The sequence below is a fragment of the Myotis myotis genome, unplaced genomic scaffold (genome assembly GCF_014108235.1).
Source record: "Myotis myotis isolate mMyoMyo1 unplaced genomic scaffold, mMyoMyo1.p scaffold_m19_p_17, whole genome shotgun sequence".
NCBI lineage: Eukaryota > Metazoa > Chordata > Mammalia > Chiroptera > Vespertilionidae > Myotis > Myotis myotis.
In genome coordinates, this window is record NW_023416321.1 from 41,223,338 (window position 1) to 41,238,312 (window position 14,975).

General features: G+C 53.5%; 1 protein-coding gene across 1 annotated transcript; it reads right to left on the reverse strand.

Moving 5' to 3' along the window:
• Window positions 1–377: 377 nt before the first annotated feature.
• CCDC42 (coiled-coil domain containing 42) lies at window positions 378–14,264 on the reverse strand. The gene is made up of 7 exons (XM_036341781.1): window positions 13,858–14,264; window positions 13,418–13,523; window positions 13,024–13,128; window positions 11,325–11,522; window positions 5,078–5,299; window positions 4,792–4,950; window positions 378–595 (listed from the first exon to the last, which is right to left on the reverse strand). The coding sequence occupies exons 1-7, from the start codon at window positions 13,938–13,940 to the stop codon at window positions 515–517; spliced, it is 954 nt and encodes a 317-aa protein (XP_036197674.1). The 5' UTR covers window positions 13,941–14,264; the 3' UTR covers window positions 378–514.
• Window positions 14,265–14,975: the final 711 nt, after the last annotated feature.

Below are 14,975 nucleotides of genomic sequence, written 5' to 3' on the forward strand. Positions count from 1 at the left end.
GTTTTAGGGTTCACGGTGGGTGGGAGAAAAGGGAAGAGGTGGGACCCTGACTTGGGAAGCTGCCTTCATAGCTTCTAGTGGGCCCCTGCTCCCCACTTAGAAAGACCCACCCCCCACATTGTTTTTGAAGCGGTAGAGGGAAGACAGCCCCATGTGCCATCCCCACTGGCCTGCGGCCCTATGCATACCTACTGTGTGCTTGCCACGCCGAGGAGACACGAGACCCAAGATTGGATGTCTAGACCCCAGGCAGCCTAGTGACCAGCTTCAAGGGCGGGGGGCGCTTTGGGGGGTTCTTTCCTCAATGGGCCCTCTTCCCCGTGAATAACCAAAACGAGAACTTAGGAAAAACTTATAGAATTTAATGTGCACAGGGGAGGGCGGGCTGAGGCCCGAGGGGAAACCCGGCAGGGTGTCTGCCAGCAGAAAGGCGCAGGTCCCAGAGGGCTGGACTGGGCTGAGCACCGCAAGCTCACCAGGAACTTCTCTCTCCGTCGCTGCTCACGGCGACTCCTTAAACCCGGATCTGCGGTGTTTGGTCCTTCTTCTTCACCTCTGCCCAGATGTCCGACAGGTCCTGGATGAACTGCTGGACCTGACAAGGCAAGGGGACCAAGTGATCCTGCCCAGCTCAGGCTGCCCACCCAGGAACAGAGCGCGTCCAGGAGCCCCCCTGTTCCTGTGACCAGCTGCAGCCACTCTCCGTCATTCGACAATGATTCTAGTGGACACGGAGGGCCAGACTTCGTAGACCAACTGCAATAATAGCTTGGAGCTGGAACGCCTGGAGGCAGGCACGGTGACGGGAAGGAGCCAGGCTGGGGATCTGACTGAAGGGCGAGAGGAGAGAGGGGGGGGATGCAAGCATTCCGCAGGCGGCAGGGAGCGTTCCCCCGTTGGATAATCTTGAAGGTGTCATTCACCTGAAACCCAGAACTGATGCTCCTTATGCTAATCTCCAGTCATCTGGGGAGTTTGAATTCTCTTTGCTGGCTTCTTTTTTTATGTTTTATTCTATTTATTTTTTGGTTAATCCTCACTCCAGAATATTTTTCATTGATTTTTTTGTTTTGTTTTTGAGAGAGAGAGTGTGGAAAGGAGGGGGATAGACACAGAGAGAGAAACATTGATTGGTTGCCTCCCACATGCACCTTGACCAGGGTCAAGCCTGCAACCGAGGTACGTGTCCTTGACCGAAGCGAACTGGGGACCCCTCAGTTCGCAGGCCTATGCTCTATCTCCCAGGGGTCCTCAAACTACGGCCCGCGGGCCACATGCAAATACAAATATTGTATTTGTTCCCGTTTTGGTTTTTTACTTCAAAATAAGATATGTGCAGTGTGCATAGGAATTTGTTCATAGTTTTTTCTTAAACTATAGTCCGGCCTTCCAACGGTCTGAGGGACAGTGAACTGACCCCCTGTTTAAAAAGTTTGAGGACCCCTGCTCTATCCACTGAGCCAAACAGGCTAGGGCGCTGGCTTCTGTTTGTAAGAACATGAAATCAGTTTAATGGTGGAAACCGTGCTGCCTTATAAGCCAGAGGCCTGGAGTCCTGATGCAACTTTAGGGCAATTATGTCATCTTTCTAGGACTTAATTGCTTCATCTTTAAAAAGGGAAGAGGGAGGAAAGCTTGGCCTAGATGACCTCTAAGATCTCAGTTCTAACATTTCTCCTTTTCAAGAATGTCCCTGGAGATAGGGCTGTCCCAAACTTTCAGCAACTCTGTCAGTAGCTAATACTCGTACCATGACCGATGTGACGCCTATTTTGCAAAAAGAGGAAACCAAGAGTCAGCGAATTAAAGTAACTTTCCCAAGGCTACAGAGAAGACCAGCCCAGCATTTCCCAAACTGTGTTCTTACAATAAGTAACCTCATGCCCTCCAAAAGGGCTCAGTGGTCAAGTAAGTTTCAGAAACGTTCAACATAAACTATGCGGAATCTCCTTCGAGAGCCTCAGGACTCGGTGAAGTCCCATATTTACAAACCACGTAACTTTGTTTTACTTTCGAGTTTTCAAAATGTATTAGGCCACAGAGTCCTTTTATTCCCCCAAAGGAAATGTGTGAGCTCCGTCTGGAAAAAAATGCTGCTCTAGACCTTCCCCCACGCAGCATGTGGATTCGCATGGTCCCGGCCGTTCGCAGGCTGCACTGTCATGCTGTGCTCCTGCTTCTGCAGAAGTGGCTCCCAAAGCCCAGGCTTGGATCGGTTGCAGGGATTTGTTGAGAACACTGTTTCCTGAGCATCTCAGAAGCCTCCTTGAGAAATTTTTGTTGGGATTAGGGCTGGAAAAGGCTCCCTTTCTCTGAGGAAAACGTATGTTTTCTTATTTTGGTGCCAGACCTGCGTGTTGCTCTTCCTCCTGGTTGCCAGGAAGCTCAGCGTCAACTACTGTCCTTTATAAGGCCAGAGTCTACAGTCTTTCTTTCTCTCTCTTGCCCTGACCTTGGATTTCAACTTATATTTTTCCTGGGCCTTATTTTTTTAATTGTTCAGGCTACTGGACTGTGTGTATTTCTCTCAGTAGGCTCATATCCTTTGGGAATGCAGCGGGATGTTTTAGAAGAACATTTGGGCTGTGTTAAGTATTCCTGTGGAGACAAATCAAGGTTGAAAGGGAGTCAGAAAGCTCATGACTCGGAGTGGATGAGCTGGAAGCTGTGCTCTCAGCAGGGATGCGCAGGCAGAGGCGAGGAGCTGGGCTCGCGGCCCCCTGCCCACCTGTCTCCACAACAGCCAAAGGAAAGGGCCCGAGGCCCCTGGAGTCCCCGAGGCCCCACTGCTGGGGAGAGGGCTGCAGGCCCAAACCCTGTTTATAACCTAAGATGTGATTTGTGTTTTTTTCGCTCTTATTCTCTCATGAGTGTGCAGTGGCTTTTACCAGAGTAGAACGTTTCAGGGACATGGGCTGTCAAACAGGATGAAGGCGAAAGCGGACACGAGAAGCCACCCGTCCTCCGTGCAGCCAGACATTAAGGGGATTTGTAAAAGGGTCAAGGATGCCACTCATCCCACAAAACAGCTTTTGAAAACGGATTTTTCATTAAAAAGGCTATTTATGTTCATGTGCTTCCTGCTATTTAAAAATGAATGAATTAAGTATTTTTAACTTTTCTGTTTGCGTTTCTAATGTGCTAAATATCAGTAGATACAACTGATATAAACAGAAACTCTTCGAGGGCCTTCAATAAATGTTAAGAGCGTGACGGTATCCAGATACCAAAAAGTTTGAGAATTGCTGCTTCAGCGCAGGCTTTCTTGCAAATTCCCTTTATGGTCTTTGGACCGTCAATAACGCTGCCCTCACTTGCCTTAAGAAGGAGGCAGAGTTTTGGGTTTAGGGAAATCCTTCTTCCTGGCTGGTCAGAGGGTGAAATCCTTTACGTTTCATGACTTTCGCCTTTTTGTTGTTGTTAAACAGGGGAAGTGGCCCTCAATCAATTGCCTTTTGTAGCTTGTGTTTGATCTTCATTCACCAAATACTTGTTGAGGGCCTGCTCTGTGACTGGCATTGTTCTAGACACTGGGATACAGTAGGGAACAAAAGAAAAATCACAGTTTAAAAGCTTTCTTTCTACTACTGCACAGCAGAGCTGAAGACTTTTGCCAAAGGAATACGAAGTCATGGTTCTTTGCATGTTGCAAGAAACATGGCGAATGCATCTGCTGATGTGGAACCTCCCAAATTATGGGGTGTGTTCACCTTTGGTCAGAAACGAGATGATGTTGGGTGGCACATGACATGGCATCAAATAGCTTTGGATCAGACAGTGAAAAGTTACTCAATGACTTCAAAGAGAAAAATCTCAGACTGGCACTAATATGACTCGACAACTTGCCTAAACTTGCTGGTTGTCCTCCCTTCTCCCTCACCAACATTCTCTTTTCCCAAAGAGTGGGCCTCAGGCATAAGCCTCTGGGAACTCACTAGATCTAACAGGACTGTTTTGCACAATGAATTCGATAGTGGGTCCCTGCTGCTGTCCCTGTTGATTGGGGCCAACAGGGACTCAGTTCTAATGCCGTGAGTGGTTCTCAAAGTGTGGAACCCAGGCCAGCACCTGGGACCTGTTGGAAATGGAAATTCAGCCCTGGCTGGTGTGACTCAGCTGGTTGGAGCACTGTTCTGTGACCCGAAGGGCTGAAGGGCCGAGGGTTCGATTCTGGTCAGGGTACATAGCCAGGTTTTGGGTTCGATGATGTCTCTCTCTCACATTGATGTTTCTCTCTCTCTCTTCTCCCTCCCCCTCTCCCTTCTTCTCTCTCTAAAATCAGTAAAAAAGACAACAACACAATACATCCTCAGGTTCAATTAAAAAAAAACAAACTACACACATCCTCAGGTGAGGATTACAAAGAAAATGGAAATTCGTGGATTCCCGCTTCAGTCCCGTTGAATCAGAGACTCTGGGATGGGGCCCAGCAATGCTCCACAGACCCTATCAGTCGTTCTCAACCTGTGGGTCACGACCCCTTTGGCGGTCGAACAACCCTTTCACACGGGTCGCCTAAGACCATCCTGCATATCAGATATTTACATTACGATTCATAACAGTAGCAACATGACAGTTATAAAGTAGCAACGAAAATAATTTTATGGTTGGGTCACAACATGAGGAACTGAATTTAAAGGGCCAGAAGGTTGAGAACCACTGCCTAGGTGATGGGAATCCTGTTAACATTTGAGAACCGGGGCTCTATCCGGTTCATCCCTCCACTCAACCAGTCAAGCACCATCTTGGTTCAGTAGACACAGCCCAGGCGGCACCTGTACCTCCTCTTACCATGTCCAGCTGTTTGTGCGTGTCCTCCAGGGACACGAAGGTTGTCTCCTTTAGCTGCTTGCTCACGATCTGGAAGAGGTTCAGCGTTGCCATCTTGATGGTGCCAAGCAAGAGGGTCTTCTTGGCGGCGGTGTTCTGGATGTGCGCCCAGCGGGATTCCTGGGGAGGGCATGCGGGAGGGATGTGAGGGCAGCCTGTGTGTGTGTGTGTGTGTGTGTGTGTGTGTGTGTGTGTGCGCGCCTCCCGCGCACCTGTCCCTCCCTTCTTCACCCAACCGGTGGCTCACCCAGATGATGACGTCGCTGCGGGCGCGGTCGAAGCGCATCTGCAGGCGCGCCAGCTCGTTGTTGTGCTGCAGGATCTCGTCGTCCTTCTCCTCCATGTAGCGCGCCAGCCGCGCCTTGGCCCGCTCGATCTTCTCCTGGCCCTCCTGCGCCGACTGCATGAGGTCCTGGTGCATGCTCACCAGCGTCTTGTGCCGCGCCATCACCTCGTGGATCTCCTCGAACTGCAATGGGGGCTTGTTCACAGCACTGCAGTCCCAGGGCCCTACCGCTGCCCCGGTTCCCCGCCAGCTTCCGGCCTCGTTTCCTTGGCCTGGCAGGGAGGCCCTAGGCCAGTGATGGCGAACCTATGACACGCGTGTCAGAGATGACACGCGAACTCATTTTTTTGGTTGATTTTTCTTTGTTAAATGGCATTTAAATATATAAAATAAATATCAAAAATATAAATCTTTGTTTTACTATGGTTGCAAAGATCAAAACATTTCTATATGTGACACGGCACCAGAGTTACGTTAGGGTTTTTCAAAATGCTGACACGCCGAGCTCAAAAGGTTCGCCATCACTGCCCTAGGCCAAGGTCAAGGGGCAGGAGCTCGGGGTACATTGGAGTCCTGCTGCTTGTTCCTCTTGGGTTGGTATGGGCCATGGGCCATATGTTAGGGGAACCTGCAACTGGACCAAGAGTTCTCAGTCTTGCTGCACGTTGGAACTGAAGCATCCATCTTGTATAAGAACTGCTGTTTGAAATTTTAACCCTGATAGTATGGCTTCTGTAAACGCTTGCTTGCTTAAATAATAAGGAAAATAAGACTACTCCCATTCCAGAGAGGCCGTAAACTATGCCTCAGACAGAGTCGTCAGTGCTGACACCAGGCCAGGCCTTGAGATAGGGTCTGATGGCCCCTTCCCCGCACGCAGGCCTTCTTTCTCGGAAGGCCCGGAAGGCTCATTCCAAATTTGGGAGACAAAGGACTGGACAAAGTATAAATAGAGGAGTTTCCTCCATGTTGGGGGGCCCAGAATTTGAAAGACACATATTTCCCTGGGCCTGCGCAGAATTTAATAATAAAATGTAACTCCCTTTCTCTAAGCGTGGCTTGGTTTTTCTCTGGTCTTCTGCGACAGAATCATGGGAGGAACTTTAAAAAGGACACCTGGCAGGCTCCATCCCCAGAGATTTGGATGAATAAACAGGTCTGCATGGTCCCTGGCATCTGAATTTTGCATCTCCCCCCTCAACCCCTCTCCCCTCCCTGCACATTGCTACAGGGAACAGCCCGGGAAAGATGATGGAGCATATGTCACATGGTCAGGAAGCTCAAGGAAGGTTAGTATGAATGACCTGAGCTCGTGAAGGGGAGGGAGAGGTTGACCTGGAGAAGTAAAAGCAGTGCCCAGGGAACGCTGGAAGGAGTGTGGACTTCACCTCCTGAAGGATTTTAAGAAGCAGAGAGAACCGCATGTCTGCAGGAGGGGGAGGGTGCATTCTGAGACGTTTCCCATGGCAATGATGATCCTATTCAACAAGAATGTACCAAGAACCACTACAACCCAGGAACTATGCTGACTGCTAGGGACAGAGCAGGAGATAAGCCAGGCAGACCCTGCTCTTATAAAGCCTGCAATTTGGGGTGGTGTGGAGGCAAAACAGACAGACAAGTAAACAGTCGGTTACAGCAGAGTGATAAGCCTTATCTCTGACTGGGGGAGGGGGCAGGACGGGGCCTGTGAGGGTAATAACTTCAATATGGTCTCTCTGGTATCCAACATTTGCTGAGCCCTCCCTCCAGCAGAGACTGCAGAGGGTACCAGTGGGTCAGGAGGCCTGCCAGGCTCCGCTGCCTCCTCTGGCATGGTCCAGAGCTGCGGTTCTCAACCTGTGGGTCACGACCCCTTTGGGGGTCAAACGACCCTTTCACAGGGGTCGCCTAAGACCACCGGAAAACGCAAATATAATTACATATTGCTTTTGTGATTGATCACTATGCTTTCATTATGTTCAATTTGTAACAATGGAAATACATCCTGCATATCAGATAGTTACATTACGATTCATAACAGTAGCAAAATTACAGTTATGAGGTAGCAACGAAAATAATTTTATGGTTGGGGGTCACACAACATGAGGAACTGTATTAAAGGGCCGCGGCATTAGGAAGGTGGAGAACCACTGGTCCAGAGCCATGCCACGCTGGCCCTGACTTGCAGGCCCCACTCAGCAGAAGGGACGAAGGCAGTGTGAGCACCAGTCCCAGGGGGCCAACTCCCCTCCCCAGGCGTGGATCAAAGTGAGCTTTCTGGCCACCCAGGGGACACTCCTTGAGCACTTTGTTCATCGCATGGCATTTCCAGTGATAGGTTGGTGACTGGGATCTGCCCTGCTGGCTTTTGTCCAAGTCTGCCTCTGTGGGGAAGGGCCACCCAACCCAGCATTAGAGGAGATGGAAACAGAAAAGGTTTCCTCGGGGAAAGGATGGCTAAAATGAGACCAGAGGTATGAACAGAAGATAGCCAGGCAAAGGCATGGGGAGCGGTGGGGGCGGGGGGAAGGTGCGGAAGGATCACAGGCAGAGGGAAGAGCCTGGTTAAAGATCATGGGTGTGTGTGGCATGCTTAGGAAGCTCAAGAAGGTTTAGTCTGAATGACCCGAGTTCAAGATGGGGAGGGAGAGATCCACCTGGAGAAGTAAGGAAAGCGCCCAGTGAACCCTGAGAAGGAGGGTGGGCTTTACCCACGGAAGGATTTTAAGAAGCAGAGAGAGGACTTTATGTCTATATGTTGAAGTTCACCCAGCACATGGTGCAACAGCATTCAGGTTGAAACGAATGGGCCACCTCTAATCTACCAGGGGCACCTCTCCAAAACTTAGTGCTGATGGCAAAAGGCCTCCGGTGCCAACTTGAAGAGGCTCCCACTGTCCGAGGATGGGACACTGAACATCAGGAAGAGAAGGTGCAAAGTATTAAAACATATCAAACATGTTAAAAATCCGTGAGTTCATAATGATGATCACAACAGGACAGGTCGCTTTGGGAGGACGCTGGAGAGCCAACGCACTATTCTGAAAAGAATCGGGCACTGAAGCAGCTTCTGTAAGACCCACACAGAGACCAAGTAGCTGACGAAGGGAAGGGTCTCTTTAAGGAGTCCTTCCCTTTATGGCAGGATTCTAGTTATGTGTGAAGAGGGCTGATAGGAATGTCCTTAGAGGGGTCTCCTGTCCCCTACCACCAAGGAGATCACAATTGTGACTTCTATCATCAAAGACTCATCTTACCTGTTTTTAAACACATCAGCGAAATCACGCAATATGTCCCTTTTCAGGTTTGGCTAATTTTGGTCATCATAATGTCTGTGACTCAAGAAACATATCCACCAAATGCAGTGTGGGGACCTTGTTTGGCCCCCGATTGGAACAAACCAACTGTCCAAAAAGCATTTGTGCAAGAATGGGGGAATTTTTAACATCAACTGGATATTTAACATGAAGGAGTTACTAACACATTTTCCCTGGGCGTGACAATGGCATTGGGACTACATTAAAAAGAGCTCTTCTTTTTTAGAGTTACATACAGAAATACTTATGGATAAAAAATATAACTTGCTTGAAAATGGCAGAGGTGGGAGGTTTGGGGGATTTGACTATGAGTTGATAATTGTTGGAATTAGGTGATGAGTAATGGACAGTCACAGACTGTTCTGTCTATTTTTGTATATGTTCAAAATTTTACATAATAAAAAGGTTTTTAAAAATATTGGTGGGAAAAAGTAAGTCACAAAAGGACATGTACAATAGTATTAGCAGTTTATGGATAAGTAATATGTTGCCAAAGCAAGAAGAACAAACATGTGAATGAGAAATGAGAAAATCCGAGAGCCGGTTACCTCTCAGGAGAGGGGAAGAAGAATGGGTTTGGAAGGGGGCACACAATCACCTATAGTATTTTATTAAAGAAAAAAAGTATTAGGGGCAAATATTAAGATTTGACAAAGCTGCGGCGAGTACTTGGGTGCTATTTTATATTTCTCTATACTTTTCAGTGCGCCTGAAATATTGTGAGAGAAGGAAAGAGAGAAAGAAACAGGTGGGGGACTGCACTGGCTGTAGGTGCTGGACAGGCTGGTGGGCAGGGATCATACAAATCTGAGCTCCAGGTGAGGTACATTGGTGGTCTGGACGAGGAAGGGGCAGGGACTGGATGCCAGAAATACTTAGGCTGTGGGTGGGAGGCTGTGGGTGGGAGGCTGTGAGTGGGAGGCTGTGGGTGGGAGGCTGTGGATGGGAGGCTGTGGGTGGGAGGCTGTGGGTGGGAGGCTGTGAGTGGGAGGCTGTGGGTGGGAGGCTGTGAGTGGGAGGCTGTGGGTGGGAGGCTGTGGGTGGGAGGCTGTGGGTGGGAGGCTGTGGGTGGGAGGCTATGGTGGGAGGCTGTGGGTGGAATGGTATGGGGGGGTGGTCATGCCATCCATCAGTACCAGACACACCAGCAGTGGGCTGGCCTGGGGATGGCGGGAAGCAGATGAGATGAGTCGTAGACACGATAAATTAGATGTAGGGGCCTGAACTCAGGAGGGAGACACAGGACAGTGAGATACAGGCCGCTCTCCTCAGTGCATCCTTTGTCTCTCCGCAGCCGCCACAGGCATCGATCCACACGGAGAGGGCCTCTCATACCGCTCTCTGCCCTGATAAGGGGCCCTACCTCCTGCTGTCACATGGGGCATGGGGACACAGCGTGGAGAGCCACTGACATGGGGGCACCCAAGGGAGGCCCAGGGGATTGATTAGGGAGAAGAGTGGAGGGTCCGGGACAAGGACCTGAGGAATGTGTCAGGAAGGAGCTGGGAGGGAGCCCCAGAGGAGCCTGAGGAGGAAGGGCCAGAGGTCGGAGGAAGCAGGGGGTGCCCAGAGGAAAGGGCAAAGGCGGGCTTAAAGGAGGAGTGTCAACAGTGAGGATACAGCTGAGCCTTGAACAATGCAGGGCCTAGGGGCAACCACGCCCATGCAGGGCTTGGGGGCAACGACACCCAGGCAGTGGAAAATCCACATACAGCCTTTGACTCCCCCCAACTTAGCCACTGGCAGCCTGCTGTTGACTGGAAGCCTCAGTGATAACATAAACAGTCGATTACACTTACGTTGCATGTGATGGGTATTATATACTGTATCAGAGAGTGCTGCTAAAAAAACATAAGGAAGAGAAAATACATTGACAGCACTGATTGTACTGTACTGATCGATACTGCCAGTGTATGCCATTGTTTTAGGCTACATGGTTCGTCTGAGTTTTTTCCAATTATTTGTTGAAAAAAGCCACACGTCAGTGGCCCTGCACAGCTCAAACCCCTGTTGGCGAAGGTCAACTGGACTGCGGGGTGCACGGGCGGGAAGAGGCTGGGCAGTTCCCGTTGCTCTGGCAACGAGGCGACCTCAGGAAGAGCAGTGGCCAGTGGCACTGTGGGGCCGCAGAGGAGCAGCTAGAGGCCAGCGCTCAGCCAGGCACAGGCTGGGAGACCCTGAGCAGTTTCCCTGACCTCCCCGAGCCTCCACGTCGTCCCTGGGGCCAATGAGCAAACTGAATGCAGTCACGCATGAGCAGCCCCGAGCCCAGGGCCCAGCACACACTGAGCCAGTGGTTCTCAACCTTCCTGATGCCGCAACCCTTTCATACAGTTCCTCATGTCGTGGTGACCCCCGATTTCATTGTGACAAATTGAACATAATGAAAGCATAGTGATGAATCACAAAAACAATCTGTAATTATATATGTGTTTTCCGACGGTCTTAGGTGACCCCTGTGAAAGGGTCGGTCGACCCCCCAAGGGGTCGCGACCCACAGGTTGAGAACCGCTGCTCTAAGCTCTCAAAGGCTGCCTTAGGTTGGGCGTCTCCCAGTTTCTCCCCCTTCCTCTCCCCATTGACTCCCAAGTAAACAGAACGCCCGGGGGGAGGGGATGCTGGGAGAGAAGCAGGCCACATCCGGCAAAGCTTCTCGCTGCGCAGCTAAAAGAAACCTCCTTTCCGCACACACCCCGCACACCACCATTCAGAGGCATGGGCACAGCTGTCACCTGCACAGACACCAAGGTACAGCGCCCAGTCCCCAGCCCCGACCAGGGGCCTTTCCCAGCTGCCCTCAGAGTAGGTGGGCATCCCCCCCCACCCCCAGGGTCCCTCTGCCTCCTGTAGCCCCAGGCCTGGGCCGGGGAGGCGGGGCCGAGGAAGGCAACCCTCCTGCCCCCGCTCACCTCAGAGCTCTCCACCACCTTCTCCAGGTACTTGTTGAAGATGGAGTAGTTCTGCAGCTTGCTGCTCAGCTGCTGGTGCTGCAGCCGCAGGGCCGCCATCTCCTGCTTGGCCTTGGCCAGCTCACGCATGCGCTGCCTCTTGAGGTCTCTCTCCTTGTTGGCTTTCTTCAGGGCGCGGATCCGCTTCTGGTCATTCTCCTGGGGCCAGGGAGGGGGCGTCTGCCAGGCATTCGCCCTGCCCTCCCTGGGGCCCCGCTGGTGGTGCCCCCACCCAGGGCTTCCGTTTGCTGAGCCCAGGTCACCCTGAGGATGCACAGGCACCATCCAGGTGGGCAAGAAGGCCTGAGTTGTCTCCCGATTTGGTATTTGGTGCCTCAGTTTCTCCGACTGCAGAAGGGAGAGGCAGTAGCCCCCCCTCTTTCCTTCCAAAAGCTGGGGCAACAGTGCTCAAGCCACAGGGAGATGAGCTAGGAGAGGGGCCTGCTCCAGAGGACCTGGGGCGAGGCCACACCAGAGAGCATGCAGCTAGGAGCTCCGGCTGGCGTCAGGCTCAGGCAGGAGGAGCAGATGCGGGCAATTCCATGCCCAGAAAAAGACAGGACACCCAGCTACTGCAATTCAGGCCGACCCCCTTTCTGCCTCCTTCTGCAAAGCCTCCCCCCCCCCCCCCCCCCGCCCAAGATTAGAGGGCAAGCCCGCCCCTCACAGGGCACGCGTGCGACTCCGTTCCCTGATCCCAAACGGACAGCGTGTGTGCTGGTGCCTTTGGGGGCATGTGGGGAGGACACACAGGATTGGCACTGTCCCCGTCAGCCCCGGAGAAGATTGAAGGGCCTAAGCCAGTGGTTTTCAAGTCCAACTGTGCATCACAACCCTCTGAGGAACTTCTTAAAAATGTAGTTGCCTGGGCCAGACCTCGGGCCTCTGAAAGCAAGGGGAGGGGAGTGCCGGGGTCTGCATTTGGAACAAGCGACGCTGTGGTCGCTGGTGGCCGTTTGGAGAACCCTCGTCCCCAAATTTCCTGCTGCCCCAGCCACTCCATTCGCTTTCCTCTGGTCAGTAAGAGGAACTGCACCTCTGCAGAATATGCCTGGTCCCTCAGCTTCCTTTCCCACCGGGGTTAGGCCCAGAGCAACACAGAAGAGGCTCCAGAGCAGGCCGCCCCTGTAGCAGGGGCCAGCGATTCCTCCCCAGAGCTGGGCCAGCCCTTCCTTCTGGGAGAGATCTGGGTTTTAAATGGTGAGATCGCTCCTCAGGGGACCAATCGGGAGGAGTTGCCTCAAAGTGGACTCTGGTGCCTGGCCCTCCAACCACCCCCTCCCTGGACCCTCAGTGCCAGGAGGGAAGGATGGGGTCATTGGGGAGGCTAAAACTCGGCCTGATTTATCCTTGTTTCTCCAAGTGCCGAGCCCTGCCCCTAGCGCATTCATTCATTCAATACATCGTGTATACCAGGTATGGGTATGGAAATGGTCAACGGAAATCTAGAAGGAGCAGAGACTGGCAGGTAAACAAGGAATTACCAACAGCAATAAGCGGGGACCTAAAGGGGGAAGCCCCAGGCATTGCTGAGCACTGAGAGACTTCTAACCCAGGGTGAGGAGTCAGCCAAAGCAAGGAGGAAGAGGGGAGGCAGGACACGGAGGAGGGGACGAGAGAGTGGGTGTCCCTGGCCTGCTGCAGGCCGCACACCGGGTACCTGGATGAACTGTTCAAACTTCTGAATGTGGGCCTTCAGCTGGGCTTCCTTGATGCCCAGCTCCTCCCAGCGCAGGTTCAGAGTTTCCATTCTCCGCTGAAATGTCTTGGGTGGAGGAAGCAGGAAGGTCAGGAGGGCCTCTGGCATGGGAACCAAGGAAGGCCCCAGCATCCTCTGCCCCCGCGCCTCTCTCCCCAGGCCTCCCCACTTTCCACCCCCTGCCTGGCTCAGAGCAGAGCATCCCAGGACACAGGCACCCCCAAAGCCTGGGATTGTTCCTGTGTCTGCAGAGGGAACACAGAACCACCATCCAGGACTCCTGGCGTGAGCCAAAGCCACCCACAAAATGAAGCGCTGTCCCTGTGGCCCCTGCACCCCTCCCCCAGTATCCCACCTCCTTCTTATGCAACATAGCATGGTGCATGATCTTGGCCTCCTTCTTCTTCTCCAGGAGCTGGATAGATGGGGAATCCGACTGCTCCTCAATGTGGGGGAACTTCCTGTCCAAGACATGAGCCAGAGGGGCTGGGGCAGGCTGGGCTGGGAGTGACCCGTGGACACAGGCAGCCATGGGGAGGGAAGGGAGCCTGTCCCTGTCTGAGTGAAGGGAATGGTGTGCTGCGAGGAAGAGAGGGCTGTGCTGATGTCCAAGGAGCAAGGTGAGGCGGGGTGATGAGGGGTGGGGATCGGTGATGGGGGTGGATTGGTGCCAGGTGAAGGGGCAGGACCATTTGGGTCACTGGGCTATAGGAGAGGGAGGGTTGGAAGGTGGGGCGTGGGTAGGAATGGGAGGTCCCAGGCGCAGAGGGGGCGGCCCAGGCCCCAGGCACTCACTGCAGCAGCTGGAGCAGCCGCTCCCCATACTGCAGCCGGAAGTACTCGGCCAGGTCTTCCTCCTCCATGATGCCCAGACTCATGGTGGCGGCGGTCTAAGGCCCAGGCAGCCCAGTCTCCGCAGGAAAAGAGTGGGTGGTGGAGCCCCAGGTAGCTCGGGAGTGGTCGGAGCTTGCTTCTCCTTTCTGCCTGCTTTTCAGGGTCCAGAGGGCAGGTGTCTGAGTGACTCCCCCGGAAAACGGCTGGAGGCTGAGAGCAGCAGCCACCAGAGACCTGGTTACCTAGCAACAGGACGCCGGTTCCGTGGACCACCCCGGGAGCTGGGCTTCGCCCTCTGACCTCTGGCCCCGCTGACCCTGGCTGGCTGGGGCCCGCAGGGACCGAGGGAAGAAGCTGGGCTGGGTAGATGCTGGCGTCCAGGCGGGGAGGAAGGGAAAAGGGGTTCGGTGGAGGGGCGGGGTGTGTGAGGCCGAGGCGGGGAGGCGGGGCGGCGCTGGGACAGGTGGCCGAGCAAAGGGGGACAGAAGGAGGGACAGGAGGAGGGACAGGAGGAGGGAGGTGCTTGGGGAGGTGGGGGGCGGCCTGAGGCGGGAGCCACGGTGGGGGAGGGAGGTGCAGGGTGCGTGTGGGGGGCAGGCAGGAGCGGGGACTACAGGGGCCTCCCCGGGAACAGGAATGCGGCCCCGGGCAAGGCCCCGGGAGGGAACAGACCCTCCTTTTGCGGTTGGCGGGATGTTAAAATATGAGATGTCACCTATGGACGTGTCTGCTGTGCAGTGGTTACCTTTCTTGATCCCATCCGAGCTCCGTGCATAGCTCATCTGGCCGAGGGTCGGCGTGGAAATGTGAGAGCCTGAGTGGGGCCCGCTCTGCACCCTCTGCACCCCCGGACCTCGCCTGGGAGGGCAGCGTGGTGGGTGGGTGGGGGGCTCCGGCTGGGGCCGGGTCCCTACTCGGCAAGCCCACCCCCGCGGCATTGCCGGTCCTCTGGCGCCCCCTGCCGGCCGCCCCACCCAATCCTGGCCTGGGAGGAGGAGACTGGTGGGGGGCGCTGCCAACTCCCACCTTCCCGAGTCACACCCCCAGTCTTTCCTCCAGAGCTGGTCGCTTCCAGACAG